Source organism: Mobula hypostoma, chromosome 7, assembly GCF_963921235.1.
Source record: "Mobula hypostoma chromosome 7, sMobHyp1.1, whole genome shotgun sequence".
Lineage (NCBI taxonomy): Eukaryota > Metazoa > Chordata > Chondrichthyes > Myliobatiformes > Myliobatidae > Mobula > Mobula hypostoma.
Genome location: NC_086103.1, coordinates 15,329,453 through 15,347,012, shown reverse-complemented (window position 1 = coordinate 15,347,012; position 17,560 = coordinate 15,329,453). Strand labels below are relative to the sequence as shown.

The 17,560-nt window shown below is 45.4% G+C and overlaps 1 protein-coding gene across 5 annotated transcripts in view; it reads left to right on the top strand.

Annotated features, from left to right (window-relative positions):
* Positions 1-3,833: 3,833 nt before the first annotated feature.
* The window catches only part of mrnip (MRN complex interacting protein), an 85,293-nt gene continuing 71,566 nt past the window's right edge, over positions 3,834-17,560 (top strand). For 4 of the 5 annotated variants that reach the window (XM_063053071.1, XM_063053069.1, XM_063053068.1 and 1 more), the window contains exons 1-2: positions 3,834-3,962; positions 12,042-12,101. In XM_063053071.1, the coding sequence (XP_062909141.1) occupies positions 3,903-3,962; positions 12,042-12,101 (120 nt within the window). In that variant the 5' untranslated portion in view covers positions 3,834-3,902. The remainder of the gene's footprint in view (positions 3,963-12,041; positions 12,102-17,560) is intronic. The other variant, XM_063053070.1, reaches the window with a different exon arrangement.

Genomic DNA, 17,560 nt, shown 5'->3' with positions numbered 1-17,560 from the left:
TGCCATCAGGTTGGAGGCTACCCAGATGGAATATAAGGTGTTGTTCCTCCAACCTGAGTGTGGCTTCATCTTTACAGTAGAGGAGGCCGTGGATAGACATGTCAGAATGGGAATGGGATGTGGAATTAAAATGTGTGGCCACTGAGAGATCCTGCTTTCTCTGGCGGACAGAGTGTAGGTGTTCAGCAAAGCGGTCTCCCAGTCTGCGTCGGGTCTCACCAATATATAGAAGGCCACATCGGGAGTACCGGACACAGTATATCACCCCAGCTGACTCACAGGTGAAGTGTCGCCTCACCTGGAAGGACTGTCTGGGGCCCTGAACGGTGGTAAGGGAGGAAGTGTAAGGGCATGTGTAGCACTTGTTCCGCTTACACGGATAAGTGCCAGGAGGGAGATCAGTAGGGAAGGATGGGGGGAACGAATGGACAAGGGAGTTGCGTAGGGAGCGATCCCTGCGGAAAGCGGGGGGGGGGGAGGGAAAGATGTGCTTACTGGTGGGATCCAGTTTGGAGGTGGCGGAAGTTACGGAGAATAATATGTTGGACCACTTATATACATCTTATATATATCGATTGATCAGTCATAAAGTACAGCACAGAAACAAGCCTATCTAGTCCATACTGAACTGCCTACTAGAATCAACCTGCACCGTGACAATATCCCTATCATCCATGTTCCTATACAAATGTATCTTAAATGATAAAATCAAGTTTGCATGCACCACTTGTGCTGGCACCTTGTTCCACACCCTCACTACTGTCTGAAGTTACCCCTAAATATTTTGCCTTTCGTCCTTAACTCATGGCCTCTAGTTGTAGGCCCACCCAACCTCAGTGGAAAAAGCCTACTTGTGTTTACCCTATCTATACCCCTCATAATTTTGTATACCTCTATCAGCCTCTTTTTTTGCACTATCTTACTTTCTATTTATGATTTATAATTTAAATTTTTAATATTTACTATCAATTTGTACTCCAGGGAGCGGGAAGCGCAGAATCAAATATCGCTGTGATGATTGTACATTCTAGTATCAATTGTTTGGCGACAATAAAGTATAAAGTATCAAATCTCCTCTCAATCTCCCACCTTTCAAGGAATAAAGTCCTAACCTATTCAATAATTCGTTATAACTCAGGTCCTCCAGTCCCAGCAACATCCTTGTAAATTTTCTCTGCACTCTTTCAACCCTACGTACATCTTTTCAAAACTGCACACAATACTCCAAATTAGGCCTCACCAATGTTTTATACAACTTCAACATATTATGATTGTGCTGTTCCTTTAACTTACTCCAAAATAGACCTAGTCCATCCCTTCTATTTGATGTAAAAATTCTGAAACCCAGGATTGAATACTGAGGCTATATAAGGCACTGGTGAGTATTGTGAGTGTTTAATGCCCCTTACTTAAGAAACGATGTGCTGACATTGGAGAGAGTTCAGAGGAGGTTAACAAGAATGATTGCGGGAACGAAAGTCAGGAGTGGTTGATGGCCCTGGGTCTGTACTTATTGGAATTTATAAGAGTTCTGTTTGAAACCTATTGAACGTTGAAGGGTTTGGATAGAGTGGATGTGGAGAGGATCTTGCCTATAGTGGGAGAGTCTAGGACCAGAGGATACAGCCTTAGGACTGAGGTACATCAATTTAGAACAGAGATAAGGAATTTCTTCAGCCAGAGGGTAGTGAATCTGTGGAATTTAGTGCCACAGATGGCCGCAGAGGCCAAGTTATTGGATATATTTAATGTGGAGGTTGGTTGGTTACAGGTGTGATGGGATCCTGAATTATACTTTATGGACTGTACCTTTAGAGAGAGAGCATGCAGCTGTACAGCACAAACAGCTTGTGTGTGTGTGTGTGAGAGAGAGAGAAAGAAACGAGCAGCTCGTGGGTTGCCATAGTGACCGAGGGTGGCGCTATGTGATGGACAGCTGGTGCTCAGCATGCTGAGATAAATACAAGGTCAGCTGGTTGACATACAGACACACATGGTTTCGGACACTGAATGAGCTTAGTTGTGCCCACAGAAAGGTGGATTTTTGGAGATCTGATCAGGAGAATCGATCAGTGGCTCTCCCAGTGTGAAAAAAGGGTGACCGGTGGGAAGTTATTAGTGTGTCCAGTCCTTGCCTGGGTTGATAACTTCACCACAGAAGATGGTCCCTATGTTGTTGTCACATTTGGTGACTTATAAAGGATTTCAGAGGACATCGGAAGATCAACGGCATCAGCTCACCTGAAGAACTAAACATACATATCTCTCTCTCTCTCTCTCTCTCTCTCTCTCTCTCTCTCTCTCTCTCTCCCTCTCTCCCTCTCCCTCTCCCTCTCCCTCTCCCTCTCCCTCTCCCTCTCCCTCTCCCTCTCTCTCTCTCCACTGCTCAACTCAATAGTACAAACTGAACTCTACCTATCATGGTAAGACTGTATCCAATTACCTCCTAAGCTCAAAGAAGCTTGGGTCTATTATTTCCACACATATATCATCATTGCTAATCTGATATACCTGTATTTTTATTGCTGTATTGCGTAGTTACTAATAAACGAGCTTTAGAAAATAGCAATACCAGACTCCACGAGGAAATCTGCAGATGCTGGAAATTCAAGCAACACACACAAAAAATGCTGGTGAATACAGCAGGCCGGGCAGCATCTATAGGAAGAGGTACAGTCGACGTTTTGGGCTGAGACCCTTCGCCAGGACCGGACTCCAGGTGTTTTTCCATTTCTGCTGGTTCTTTAACCCGTTACAGGGTGCATAACACAGGAAAAAGGGCTGAGAGGGAAATGGATCAGCCATGATGAATTGGTGGAGCAGACTTGAATTGCCTTAATTCTGCTCCCAAGGCTTATGGTGTTATTTAGTACCTATTTCAATCTCAGTGTTGGCGCGTGGCCAAGTGGTTAAGGCATTGGTCTAGTGATTTGAAGGTTGCTAGTTCAAGCCTTGGCTGAGGCAGCGTGTTGTGTCCTTGAGCAAGGCACTTAATCACACATTGCTCTGCGACAACACTGGTGCCAAGCTGTATGGGTCCTAATGCCCTTCCCTTGGACAACATCGGTGTCATGGAGAGGGGAGACTTGCAGCACGGGCCACTGCCGGTCTTCCATACAACCTTGCCCAGGCCCTGGAAACCTTCCAAGGCGCAAATCCATGGTCTCACGAGACTATTTCAATCTCAACTACCCCTGATATATCCACCACCCCTGACAGGACGTAACACACCAGGGAAACGGGTCCCCCCTTCAACTCATCTGCTCCAGCTATCCAAAATGCCTAGTTCCGTCTGGCTCTCGGCCTTTTCTTTCCATACTCACCGTCTGCTCGCCATTGTCACCCCGCTCAGGCTGTAGGCCCCCCTCGCCTTAACCTTGTGTGTCTAGGGCACTGTCCACAGCAGTAAGGCTGCCTTTTCTGTTCACTCTCGTAGAATTGGGGTAGATGACTTATTTCAATCAGATTTATAAATCACTAACGTGAAATCTGTTGTTTTGCGCCGCGATACAGTGCAAAAACAGGATTACAATAAATTACAGACTATATCAACCACTTCAGAACCTGCAACCCAAAGGCCGTAACGCGGGCCACCCGGTGTTTTTTCTGCGGCCGCTGGTGTGCGGGCTCCCACCGATAGGCGGCGCTCCCCTCGATGGGCAGATGACATGACATCAAAAGGAGGACGTGCCGCGCATGTGTCTTGTGGTTCGCTGCTGGCTGAGCTGGGGAGGGAGGTACGGCGCAGGCGTTTATTGGTTGAATGCCGGCCGCGGAGGTATTTTACGCGTGCGTATTGCGGTTGGTTGCCAGCGGGGCCAGTAGTCGTCGTCGATTGGCGGGCGGCTCCGGTTTCCGTGGAAACGGCTTAGCGCGGGAGGCCTGAGGCGGCGGCGTTGGCCATGGCGCAGCGGTTCCAGGCGCTGAGGTGCTGTTTTTGCCAGACGTACCAGGTACAGCAGGTAGGGAGCCATCGGGGTGGACTGGCTTCAAGTCAGGCCGTGAGGAGAGCGATGAGAGCTAGCAAAGCGGTATGGACTGCTTAAATGAGTGTGCAAGAACTTGTCCGATTTATAAGAGCTTATGTCCATTTTGGAAGGAAAATTAAAACTATAATTGAAATGGCGTTAGAATACAAAGTAACTCAGCAGGTCAGGCAGCACCTATGCAGGCGAATAAACAATTGACATTTCACCGGAAGCTCCGCGAGTCACATGCGATGAGACTGTGCCGACACTGATAAAGTTAAAAGTGAATTTATTAAAGTACATATATGTCACCATATACAATCCTGAGATTCATTCTCTAGCCGGCATACTCAATAAATCTATAATAGAATCATAGAACAGTACAGAAACAGGCCCTTCGGCCCACGATGCTGTGCCCAAACAACTTAAAAAGTAGTCAAAATCAGTGTGCCTATCTGAGCATCCCTTCAATGTCCTCTTATATTAGCCATTTCTGCCCTCTGGCTGTCCACTCGAGCTCTGCCCCGTATCTTGAACACCTCCATCAAGTCACCCCACATCCACCCGCCAATGTTGCCCGAACTGCTGAGTTCCTCCAGCAGATTGTGCGTTGCTCCACACTGTATCATCTGCAAAATCTGTGTCTCCAATTGCTGTTCAGTGTAACCACCCCAGGTTTCATCCTCACCTTCAAACTGGCCCATCTGGTCTGCTCCGCCATTCCAGAATCGGCATTGTTATTTAGTGTACAACTGTTTCTCAGGTGTTACTTGTATCGTCTATAGGGAAGATCAATGCAAAATTTCTTTAATTCAACTTTTGTTTTCCATTACTGATACCAAGAATCATTTTCTATGGCCCTAATATTCAGAGAACAGTACAACCCAGGGACAGGCCATTCAGAGAACAGTACAGAACAGGGACAGGCCATTCAGAGAACAGTACAGAACAGAGACAGGCCATTCGTAGAACAGGACAGCCCAGGGACAGGCCATTCGTAGAACAGGACAGTCCAGGGATAGGCCATTCGTAGAACAGAACAGCCCAGGGACAGGCCATTCGTAGAACAGGGACAGGCCATTCAGAGAACAGGACAGCCCAGGGACAGGCCATTCATAGAACAGGACAGCCCAGGGACAGGCCATTCATAGAACAGGACAGCCCAGGGACAAAACATTCAGCCCTCAATTTTGTTCCAAACCAACTGAAAAGCAAATCAAAAATAGCCAAACACGAATCCCTACTACCTACACCATGTCCATACCCCTCCATCTTCCTTACATCATGTGCCTATCCAACGTCTCAAAAGTCCCTAATGTACTTTCCTCTATCGCCATACCAGGCAGCACCTTCCAGGCATCCACCACTCTCAGTAAAAAATAAACTTACCCCTCACATCCCCTTGAACCTACGCCCTTTCACCTTGCCCTCTGGTATGAGACAGTTCAACCCCGGGAAACAGATACTCTGTCCACTCTGTCTGTGCCTCTCATAATCTTATTCCGGAGGCCTAATCAGCGGCCGGAGCAGAGCACAGCGTCGAGATTTCTCGCAGATTGGTGACACTTGTTTAAATGGAGAGCTTTGCTTCGCAGCTGTTCGCACATTCCGGAGGCCCAGTCAGCAGTGGGAGCAGAACAATGTGAATCAGTTAAAAGTACAGAAGGGACAAATGGGGCAGCCATTGTTAGGAGTAGGAGTGTCAGGCTTTGGCTTGAAAGAGGTGTTGGCTCTGGGTAAGCTTCTGTTAAGGTTCACTATTTTCCCCTCTTGCTGTACGAGTGTAGTAAATAGCCACTGTGTGCCCTTCATGCCAGATGTTGGAGTCCTGGGGGACCCAGAGGACCACATCTGCATGAAGTGCATCAGCTGCAGCTCCTTGAAGACCGTGTTGGAGATCTGGAGCAGCAACTGATGACCATTGGCTTGTAAGGAAAATGATTGGAGTTATAGTGAAGTGGTTGCCCCAAAGTTGCAGGAGGCCGATAGCCGGGTGACTGTCTGGAGAAATGGAAAGGTGAACAGGCAGTTAGTGCTAAGCACCCCTGTGGCCATTCCCCTCAATAATAAGTATACTGTTTTGGATACTGTTGTGGGGGGTGATTGCCCACTAGGTTACTGGCACTGAGCATAGGTCTGTGGTGCAGAAGGGAAAGAGGGAGAAGAGGGGAGCGGTAGTGATAAGGGACTCAATAGTCAGGGGAACAGACAGGAAATTCTGTGGACATGAATGGGACAATGGATGGTATGTTGCCTCCCAGGTTCCAGGGTCAGGGATGTCTCGGATCGCGTCCACAACATTTTGGAGCGGGAGGGAGACCAGCCAGATGTCTTATTGGAACCAATGACATAGGCAGAAAAAGCAAAGAGGTCCTGAAAAGAGAATTTAGAGAGCTTGTTAGAAAGCTGGGAAGCAGGACCTCCAGGGTAGTGATTTCTGGATTGCTGCCTGTTCCACGCACTGGTGAGAGTAGGGACAGCATGATTTGGCAAATTAATGCGTGGCAGGGAAGCTGCTGCAGGGGGGCAGGGCTTCAGGTTCTCGGATCATTGGGATCTCTTCTGGGGGAGGTATGACCTGCTTAAAAGTGATGGGTTGCACCTGAACCTGAGGGAGACCAATATTCTCATGGGCAGGTTTGTTAGAGCTGTTGGGGAGGGTTTAAAGTAATTTGGCAGGGGTTGGGAACCGGAGTGAAGGGTCTCAGGATAGGACGGATGGTAAAAAAGCAAAGATAGCATGCAACCAGATTGTCATGAAGGGCAGGCAGATGATAGGACAAAACTGCAGCCAGCATGGTGAGTATCAGTGGATTAAGGATGCAGAATCAAAAAGGATAGCAAATACAGTACTCAAGGTGTTATATTTCAATGCATGGAGTATAAGAAATAAGGTGGATGATCTTGTTGCACTACTACAGAGTGTCAGGTATGACATGACTATCACTGAATCACGGCTGAAGGATGGTTGGAGTTGGGAGCTGAATGTCCAAGGTTACCTGTGGTATTGGAGGAATGAGAAGGTAGGCATAGAAGGTGGCATGCCTCTGCTGGTAAAGAATGGCATCAAATCATTAGAAAGATGTGCTTAAAGGATCAGAATATCTTGTATCCTTGTGGGTTGAGTTAAGAAACCTTGAGGGTAAAAGGACCGTGATGGCAGTTATATACAGGCCTCCCAACAGTGGCTGGGAGATACACCACACATTACAGCAGGAAATAGAAAAGAAGTCAAAAGGACAATGTTACGATAGTGTTGGGAGATTTTAACATGCACATCAATTGGGGAAAATCAGATTGGTAATGGATCTCAAGAGAGTTAGTTTATTGAATGCCTGTGAGATGGGTTTTTAGAGCAGCTTGTCGATGAACTTACTATGGCATCAGCTATACTGGATTGGGTGTTATGAAATAAACAGACTATTAGGGAGCTTAAGGTAAAAGTGCCCTTGGGAGTCGATGATCACAATATGATTGAGTTCAACTTGAAATTTGATAGAGTGAAAGGAAAGTCTGACATAGCAGTATTTCAGTGGAGTAAGGGAAATTACAGTGGTATGAGAGAGGAGTTGACCAAAGTAAATTGGGAGGAGCATCTGGCAGGGATGACAGCAGAGCAGCAATGGCGTGAGTTTCTGGGGAAAATGAGGAAGGTGCAGGACTGGTGTATTTCAAGAACTAAGAAATACTTAAATGGCAAAATAGTTCAACTGTGGCTGACAAGGAAAGTTGAAACTAATGTAAAAACAAAGGAGAGAGCATACAACAAAGCAAAAATTGTCACGTACCCTGTGACGGGTTAAAGATCCAGAAGAAATGGAAAACACTGTGGAGTCTGGTATTGCTATTAACTAATGGTATTTATTAGTAACTACACAATGCAGTAATATAAAATCAGATATATCAAACAGGTTAGCGATCATTTTATATATATATATACACACACACACATACACACACACACACACACACACACACACACACACACACACACACACACACACACACGTGTGGAAATATATGAAAACCAAGCTTCTTCGAGTCTAGGGGTAAATAGATAGTCTTACAATAATGAGTAAAGTTCAGTTCAGTTCAGTTTGTGGTATTGAGTTGAGTAGTGATAGAGAGAGAGAGATTTGAGTCTTCAGGTGAGCTGACACCGTCAATCTTCCCGTTGTTCTCCGAAATCTTTTAGAAGTCACCGACTGTGACCGCAACAAAGGGGACCGTTCTCCTGTGGTGAAATTATCAACCCAGGCGAGGGTCGGGCACACGAATAACTCCCCACCTGTCACACCCTTTTTACACTGCAAGAGCCACTGATCGATCCTCCCGATGGATCCTCCAAAGCCCACCTTTCTGCGGGCACAACAAACCTCATTCAGTGTCCAGAACCATGTGTCTGCAGGTCTAGCAGCTGACCTTCTATTTATCTCATCATGCTGAACACCAACTGTCCATAAAGCAGTTCCTCCCTTCTCTCTCTGTAGGAACTTAGTCATAGTCATAGTCATACTTTATTGATCCCGGGGGAAATTGGTTTTCATTACAGTTGCACCATAAATAATAAATAGTAATAAAACCATAAATAGTTAAATAGTAATATGTAAATTATGCCAGTAAATTATGAAATAAGTCCAGGTCCAGCCTATTGGCTCAGGGTGTCTGACCCTCCAGGGGAGGAGTTGTAAAGTTTGATGGCCACAGGCAGGAATGACTTCCTATGACACTCAGTGCTACATCTCGGTGGAATGAGTCTCTGACTGAGTGTACTTCTGTGCCCAACCAGTACATTATGATGGGAGACATTGTCCAAGGTGGCATGCAACTTGGACAGCATCCTCTTTTCAGACACCACCGTCAGAGAGTCCAGTTCCATCCCCACAACATCACTGGCCTTACGAATGAGTTTGTTGATTCTGTTGGTGTCTGCCACCCTCAGCCTGCTGCCCCAGCACACAACAGCAAACATGATAGCACTGGCCACCACAGACTTGTAGAACATCCTCAGCATCGTCCAGCAGATGTTAAAGGACCTCAGGCTCCTCAAGCTGCCAGTGTCCTTGCAGAAGTGTAAACATGCTGTGAGCAGTCTCTCTCTCTCTCTCTCTCTCTCTCTCTCCCTCTCCCTCTCCCTCTCCCTCTCCCTCTCCCTCTCCCTCTCCCTCTCCCTCTCCCTCTCCCTCTCCCTCTCCCTCTCCCTCTCCCTCTCCCTCTCCCTCTCCCTCTCCCTCTCCCTCTCCTCCTCCTCCTCCTCTCTCTCTCTCTCTCTCTCTCTCTCTCTCTCTCTCTCTCTCCCCCCCCAAAGCACAGTTCATAGGGATAATTCAGGACCCCAACACAAAATAAACAGGAAGATTGGGGATTGGGAAGCTTTTAAAAACCTACAGAGCACAACTAAATGAATCATTAGAAGGGAAAAGATGAAAAATGAAAGCAAGATAGCAAACAATGCCAATGTGGATAGTAAAAGCTTTTTCAACTCTGTAAAAAAGAGCTGAGAATGGATATAGGTCTACTAGAAAATAAGGCTGGAGAAGTAATAACAGGGCACAAGGAGATGGCTGATGAACTAAATGAGCATTTGGCATCATTCTTCATTGTGGAAGACACTAGTAATATACCTGATGTTGTAGTGTGTGAGTGAAGAGAAGTGGGTGCAGTTACTATTACAAGGGAGAAGTTGCTCAAAAGGCTGGAAGACCTAAGGGTACATAAGTCACCCAGACGAGAGGAACTGCACCCTAGGGCTCTGAAAGAGGTAGCATGAGAGATTGTGGAGGCATTAGTAATGATCTTTCAAAAATCATTGGACGCTGTCATGGTACCAGAGGACTGGAAATTGCAAATGTCACTTCGCTCTTTAAGAAAGGAGGAAGGCAGCAGAGAAAAGAAACTTAGAGACCAGTTAGCCTGACCTCTGTGGTTGGGAAGATGTTGGAGTCAATTGTTAAGGATGAGGTGATGGAGTACTTGGAGACACAGGACAAGATAGGACAAAGTCAGCATGGTTTCCTTTAGGGAAAATCCTGCCTGACAAACCTGTTGGAATTCTTTGAGGAGATTACAAGTAGGATAAATAAAGGAGATGCGGTAGATGTTGTATATTTGGACTTTCAGAAGGCCTTTGACAAGGTGCCACATATAAGGCTGTTTACCAAGTTAAGAGTCTGTGGTATTACAGGAAAGTTACTAACATGGTTAGAGCATTGACTGGATTAGTAGGAGGCAGTTACTAGGAATAAAAGGATCCTTTTCTGGTTGGCTGCCAGTGATTAGTGGTGTTCTGCAGGGGACGATGATGGGACCACTTCTTTTTGTGTTTATCGTACGAGGAATGCTTCATGGCTCTGGGTCTGTACTCGCTGGAATTTGGAAGGATGGGGGGGATCTCATTGAAACCTTTCTAATGTTGAAAGGCCTAGTAGAGTAGATGTGGAAAGGATGTTTTCCCATGGTCTGGGACAAGAGGGCACAGCCTCAGGATAGAGGGGCGTCCATTTAAAACAGCTGCGGAGAAATTTCTTTAACCAGAGGGTGGTGAATCTGTGAAATTTATTACCACAGGCAGCTCTGGAGGCCAGGACATTGGTTTATTTAAGGCAGAGCTTAGTAGGTTCTTGATTGGCCACGGCATCAAAGGTTACCAGGATAGCACATGCCCTCCAAACCAGGCAGCATCCTGGTAAACCTTTTCAGTACCTGCTCCAAAGCCTTGACACCCTTCTCTAATGGGGAGACCAGAATTGTGCTCAATACTCCAGATGTGGCTTAACCAGAGCTTCGTGAAGCTGCAACACAACTTCCTGATTTTGAACTCAATGCCTTGATTAATAAAAGCAAGCAATCCATAAGCCTACTAACCACACAATCGACTTCTGTGGCCACTTTCGAGGAGCTATGAACTTGGACCCCAGGACCTCTGCTCAGCAATACTGTTAAGTGTCTTGTCCTTAACTGTAGACTGTCTCCTTGCATTTGAAAGACTGCACAGACTGGCTGTTCAACCAGAGTGCAATAGAAGTTGAGTGAAGTTGTCCCCTCTGGTTCAAGAGCCTGATGTTTGGTGGGGGGGGGGGGGTAACAAGTGTTCCTGAACCTGATGGTTTTGGTCCTGATGCTCCTGTACCACCTTCCTGATGGCAGCAGTGAGAAGAGAGCATGGCCGGGATGGTGGGTGTCCCTGACGATGATGCTGCTTTCCTGTGACAATGCTCTGTGTGGATGTGCTCAGTGGTAGAGAGGCCTTTACCTGTGATGGACTGGGCCATTTTCACTACTTTTTGTAGGATTTTCCATTCAAAGACATGAGTATTTCCATACCCAGGCTGTGATGCACCCAGTCAATATACTCTCCACTACACATTTATCAAAGTTTGTCAAAGCTTTAGTTGTCATGCCGAGTCTTTGCAAATTCCTAAGTAAGTGGAGGCGCTGCTGTGCTCTCTTTGTCATTGCACTTGCGTGCTGGGGCCAGGACAGAACGATAACACCAATTAATTTAAAGTTGCTGATCCTCCATTGAAGACTGGCTCATGGATCTCCAGTTTCATTGACACCCATGGTTGTTCCACAGATGATCTCAGATTCATTAGCTCCAGTAGTTAAAAATTACACTGATTAGCAGTAACCAGCAAATCTATTCCACTGCTTTGTTCAAGTAACTGTCATTTGAACATAGAGTATCACAGGCTATTATGCCCACAATATTGTGCTGAACTTTCAACCAACTCTTAAGATCAATCTAACACTTCCCTCCCACATAACCCTCCATGTGTTCTATCATGTGTCTTTCTGAGAGTTTCTTAAATGTCTCTAATGTATCTGCCTCTGCCACCACCCCTGGCAGGGTGTTCAAGGCACCCACCACTCTGTGTAAAAACAAAACACAACTAACCTCTGACATTCCCCCCCCCATACATTCCTCTAATCACCTGAAGATTATGCCCCCTTGTATTAACCATTTCTGCCGTGGGAGAAGGACCCTGGCTGTCCACTCTATGTCTCTTATCATCTTTTTGTGAGAAACTTATACAATATTAATGACATTTAATTAAGTTTTTTTCATTTTAGGTTAAAAAGAGCAAGAAATGGAACTGCAAATTATGCGGAGAGAAACAGTCAGTGCTGAAGGTAAGCTTCAAAGTACAATTATTCTCAAAGTTTGTATACCATATACAACCTTGAGATTATCTTCTTGCAGGCAGCCACAAAACAAAGATACACAATAGAAATCACGAGAAACCTCAAAGACTGACAAACGTCTAATGTATGCAAAAAAACAAGTTGTACAAAGAATAAAAAAAATAATACACATAACATAAACTGCAGAGCCTTCAAAAGTGAGTCCACTGCCACGGAGCTAGTTCAGTGCTGCAGGCCACAGCCATGGAGCTGGTTCGGGAGCCCAATGGCTACAGGCCATGGCCACAGAGCCAGTTCAGTGCTGCAGTCGGTTCAGGAGCCCAGTGGCTACAGGCCACAGCCATGGCAAGAATTGGATGATTTGGCAGGTGAATGTGTGGCTGATGAACAGATGCACGGAGCAGGGGTTCAGATTTACGGGTCATTGAGATCTGGAAAAGGTATGACCTGTATAAGTGGGGCGGGTTATACCTGAACCTGACGGGTACAATATCCTTGCAGGCAGGTTAGCTAGACTTTTTCAGGAGGGTTTAAAATAATTTGGCGGGGGGATGGGAACTGGAGTGAAAGTGCTGAAGATGAGGTAGCTGTTTTACAAACAGGCAATATGTAGTGTGAAGAAGCTGTTGATAGGGCATAATTGCAGTCAACAGGATGAATTGCAACATAAAAGGTGGACAAAATCAAAAAGGGTGAATAGAGGACTGAAAGTTTTGTATTTGATTGCGTGCAGTATACGGAATAAGGTAGATGAATGTGCAGCACAGTTACAGATTGGCATGTATGATGTTGTAGGCATCACTGAATCATGGCTGGAAGAAGATTATAGCTGGGAGCTTAATGTCCAAGCCTATATATTGAAAGGACAGGCAGGAAAGCAGAGGGGGTAATGTTGCTCTATTGGTCAAAAATGAAATCAGATCATTAGAAAGAGGTGACATGGGGTTGGAAGGTTTTGAATCATTGTGGATAGAGCTAAGGAACTGCAAGGGAGTTGTATACAGGCCCCTAAACAGTGGTAAGGATGTAGTCTACAAATTACAACAGGAGATGGAAAATTCAAGCCAAAGGGGCAATGTTACAATAGTCATGGAGGATTTCATTATGCAGGAAGATTGGGAAAATCAGGTTGGTGCTGGATTCCAGGAGGGGGAATTTCAAGAGTGCCTATGAGATGGCTTTTTAGAGCAGCTCATGGTTGAGCCCACCAGGGGATCGGCTATTCTGGATTGGGTGTTGTGCAATGAACCAGAATTGATAAGAGAGCTTAAGGTAAAAGAACCTTACGGGGAAGGTGATCATCATGAATTTGCCCTGAAATTTGAGAAGGAGAAACGGAAGTCAGATATATCAATATTAGAATGTAGTAAAGGGAATTACCCCAGAGGCACAAGAGAGGAGCTGGCCAGAATTGATTTGAAAAGAGCACTGGCAGGGATGATGACAGAGCTGCAATGACTGGAATTTCTGGAAGGAATTCGGAAGGCACAGGATATATACATCCCAAAGAGGAAGAAGTATTCTAAAGGAAAGATGACACAATCGTGGCTAGCAAGAGGCATCAAAGCCAACGAGAACATATAATAGAGCAAAATTTAGTGAGAAGTTAAAGGATTGAGATGGTTTTAAAAAGCAACAGAAGGCAACTAAAAAAAAAGTAATTAGAAAGTAAAGAAAGAAGAAGAAAGCCCTTAACTCCAAGTGGAGTCATCGGGACACCGTCATGATGGCGTTTTTTAGCAGGTTTTCTTATTTTTACGAAGCCGAGTTGCTAGCTCGATGCTCAACCCAGCATGGATGGAAAGCGTGCACGGGAGCCGGCTGGATTCGAACTCAGGAGCCTTCGCTCTGAAGTCCAGCGCTGATGCCACTACGCCACCAGCCGGCTATTAGAAAGTAAAGATAAGACCATAAGCCATAGGAGCAGAATTAGGTTATTCAGTGCATTGAGTTTGCTCCACCATTCCACATTGGCTGATCACGGATCCCACTCAACCCCATATATCTACCTTCTTGCCATATCCTTTAATGCCCTGACCAATCAGGAAAAGTCAACTTCTGCCTTAAATATACCCACAGTCTTGGCCTTCATCAGTCTGTGGCAGAGCATTCCATAGATTTACTACTCTCTGGCTAAAAAACTTCGTCTTTACTTCTGTTCTAAAGGGTTATCCCTCAATTTTGAGGCTGTGCCTTCCAGTTCTGGATACCCCCACCATAGGAAACATCCTCTCCATATCCACCCTATCTAGTCCTTTCGACATTTGGTAGGTTTCAATGCAATTCCCCTGCATTCTTCTAAATTCCAGTGAGTGCAGGCCCAAAGCTGCCAAATGTCCCTCGTGTTAACCCCTTCATTCCCAGAATCATCCTCGTGAACCTCCTCTGGAATCTCTCCAATGACAACACATCCTTTATGAGATATGGGGCCCAAAACTGTTGACAATACTCCAAGTGTAGCCTGACTAGTGTCTTATAAAGGGTCAGCATTATCTCCTTGCTCTGATATTCTATTCCCCTTGAAATAAATGCCAATATTGCATTTGCCTTCTTTACCACAGACTTAACCTGTAAATTAACTTTCTGGGAGCTTTGCATGAGAACTCATTTTGCACATTTTTCCAATTTGTCTAAGACGTGCTGCTTCCTCAGCACTACCGACCCCTCCACCTACCTTCGTATCATTCGCAAACTTTGCCACAAAGTCATCAATTCCATTATGTAAATCATTGACAAACAAAGTGAGAAGCAGTGGTCCCAATACTGACCCTTGAGGAACGCCATTAGTCACCAGCAGCCAACCAGAAAAGGCCCCTTTATTGCTGCCTCCTGCCTGTCAGCCATTCTTCTATCCATGTCAGTATCTTTCCTGTAATGCCATAAGATTTTATCTTGTAAAGCAGCCTCATGTGTGGCACCTTATCAAACGCCTTCTGAAAATCCAATTAAATGAAAGCCACTGCCTCTCCTTTGTCCACCCTGCTTGCTGCTTCCTCGAAGAACTCTAACAGATTTGTCAGGCAAGATTTCCCCTGTACTGAAACCATGCTGTCTATGACTTATTTCATCATTAGTCTCCAAGTACCTTGAAACCTCATCCTTAATAATAAACCTGCACTTTCCCAACCACTGAGGTTAGGCTTCAATCTTCCAGTCCTCTATGATTCTTGAAAGATCATGACCAATGCATCCATTGTCTCTTCAGCAACCTCTGGGATATAGTCCATCTGGTCCAGGTGACTTATCCACCTTAAGACTTTTTAGTTTGCCCGGCACTTTTCCTTTGTAATAGCAATGGCACTCACTCCTGCTCCCTGATGCTCATGGACCTCAGGCACACTGCTGGTGTCTTCCACAGTGAATTTCTGCCATTTCTGTGTCCCCCAGTACTACCTCACCAACGTTATTTTCCAATGGTCTAATATCAACTCTCACCTCTCTTTTACTCTTTATATAACTGAAAAAACATTTGGTATCCTGCTTTATATTATTAGAAACGTAGAAAACATACAGCACGATACAGGCCATTCGGCCCACAAAGCTGTGCCGAACATGTCCTTATCTTAGAAATTATCTAGGGTTACCTATAGCCCTCTATTTTTCTGAGCTCCATGTACCTGCCCAGGAGTCTCTTAAAAGACACTATTGTATCCGCCTCCACCACCGTTGCCGGCAGCCCATTCCACGAACTCACCACTCTCTGCGTTTTTTTTTAAAAAACTTACCCCTGACATCTCCTCTGTACCTACTTCCGAGCACCTTAAACCTGTGCCCTTTTGTGCTAGCCATTCCAGCCCTGGGAAAAAGACTCTTGACTATCCACACGATCAATGCCTCTCATTATCTTGTACACCTCTATCAGGTCACCTCTCATCCTCTGTTGCTCCAAGGGAAGAAGGCTGAGTTCACTCAAACTATTCTCATAAGGCATGCTCCCCAATCCAGGCAACATCCTTGTAAGTCTCCTCTGCACCCTTTCTATGGTTTCCAGGTCCTTTCTGTAGTGAGGTGACCAGAGCTGAGCACAGTACTCCAAGTGGGGTCTGACCAGGGTCCTATATAGCTGCAACATTACTTTTCGGCTCCTAAACTCAATCCTACGGTTGATGAAGGCCAATGCACCATATGCTTTCTTAACTGCAGATTCAACCTGCGTAGCAGCTTTGAGTGTCCTATGGACTTGGACCCCAAGATCCCTCTGATCCTCCACACTGCCAAGAGTCTTACCATTAATACTATAGTCTGCCATCATATCTGACCTACCAGAATGAACCACCTCACACTTATCTGGGTTGAACTCCATCTGCCACTTCTCAGCCCAGTTTTGCATCCTAGCAGTGTCTCGCTGTAACCTCTGACAGCCCTCCACACTATCCACAACACCCCCAACCTTTGTGTCATCGGCAAATTTACTAACTCATCCCTCCACTTCTTCATCCAGGTCATTTATAAAAATCACGAAGAGTAGGGGTCCCAGAACAGATCCCTGAGGCACACCACTGGTGACTGACCTCCATGCAGAATAAGACCCATCTACAACCACTCTTTGCCTTCTGTGGGCAAGCCAATTCTGGATCCACAAAGCAATGTCCCCTTTGATCTCATGCCTCCTTATTTTCTCAATAAGCCTTGCATGGGGTACCTTATCAAATGCCTTGCTGAAATCCATGTATACTACATCTACTGCTCTACCTTCATCAATTTCCTCAAAAAATCCTCAAAAGTCACATCCTCAAAAAATTCAATCAGGCTTATAAGGCACGGCCTGCCTTTGACAAAGCCATGCTGACTATTCCTAATCATATTATACTTCTCCAAATATTCATAAATCCTGCCTCTCAGGATCTTCTTCATCAACTTGCCCTCATATTATTGGCTAGTCTGCCCTCATATTTCATCTTTTCCCTTCTTATTGCTTTTTTAGTTGCCTTTTGTTGGATTTTAAAAGCTTCCCAATCATTCAACTTCCTACTCACTTTTGCTACCTTATATGCCCTCTCCTTGGTATTTATGTAGTCCTTAACTTCCTTTGTCAGCCATGGTTGCCAACCCCAGCCATTTGAGAACAACTTCTTCTGTGGGACATATCTATCCTGCGTCTTATGAACTATTCCCAGAAACTTCAGCCATGTCTATTCTGCTATCATCCCCACCAGTATCCCCCTCCAATCCACCTGGGCAAGCTCCTCTCTCATGCCTCTATAATTCCCTTTATTCCACTGAATAGAGTCCATGACCTTTATTCCATTGTGATACTGATACATATGAGTTGTGCTTCTCCCTCTCAAATTGCAGTATGAATTCAATCATATTATGATCACTGCCTCCTAAGAGTTCCTTTATTTTAAGCACCCTGATAAGATCTGGTGTTTACACAACACCCAATCTAAGATCGCCTTTCCCCCGGTAGGCTCAAGCACAAGCTGCTTTAAAAAGCCACCTCGTAG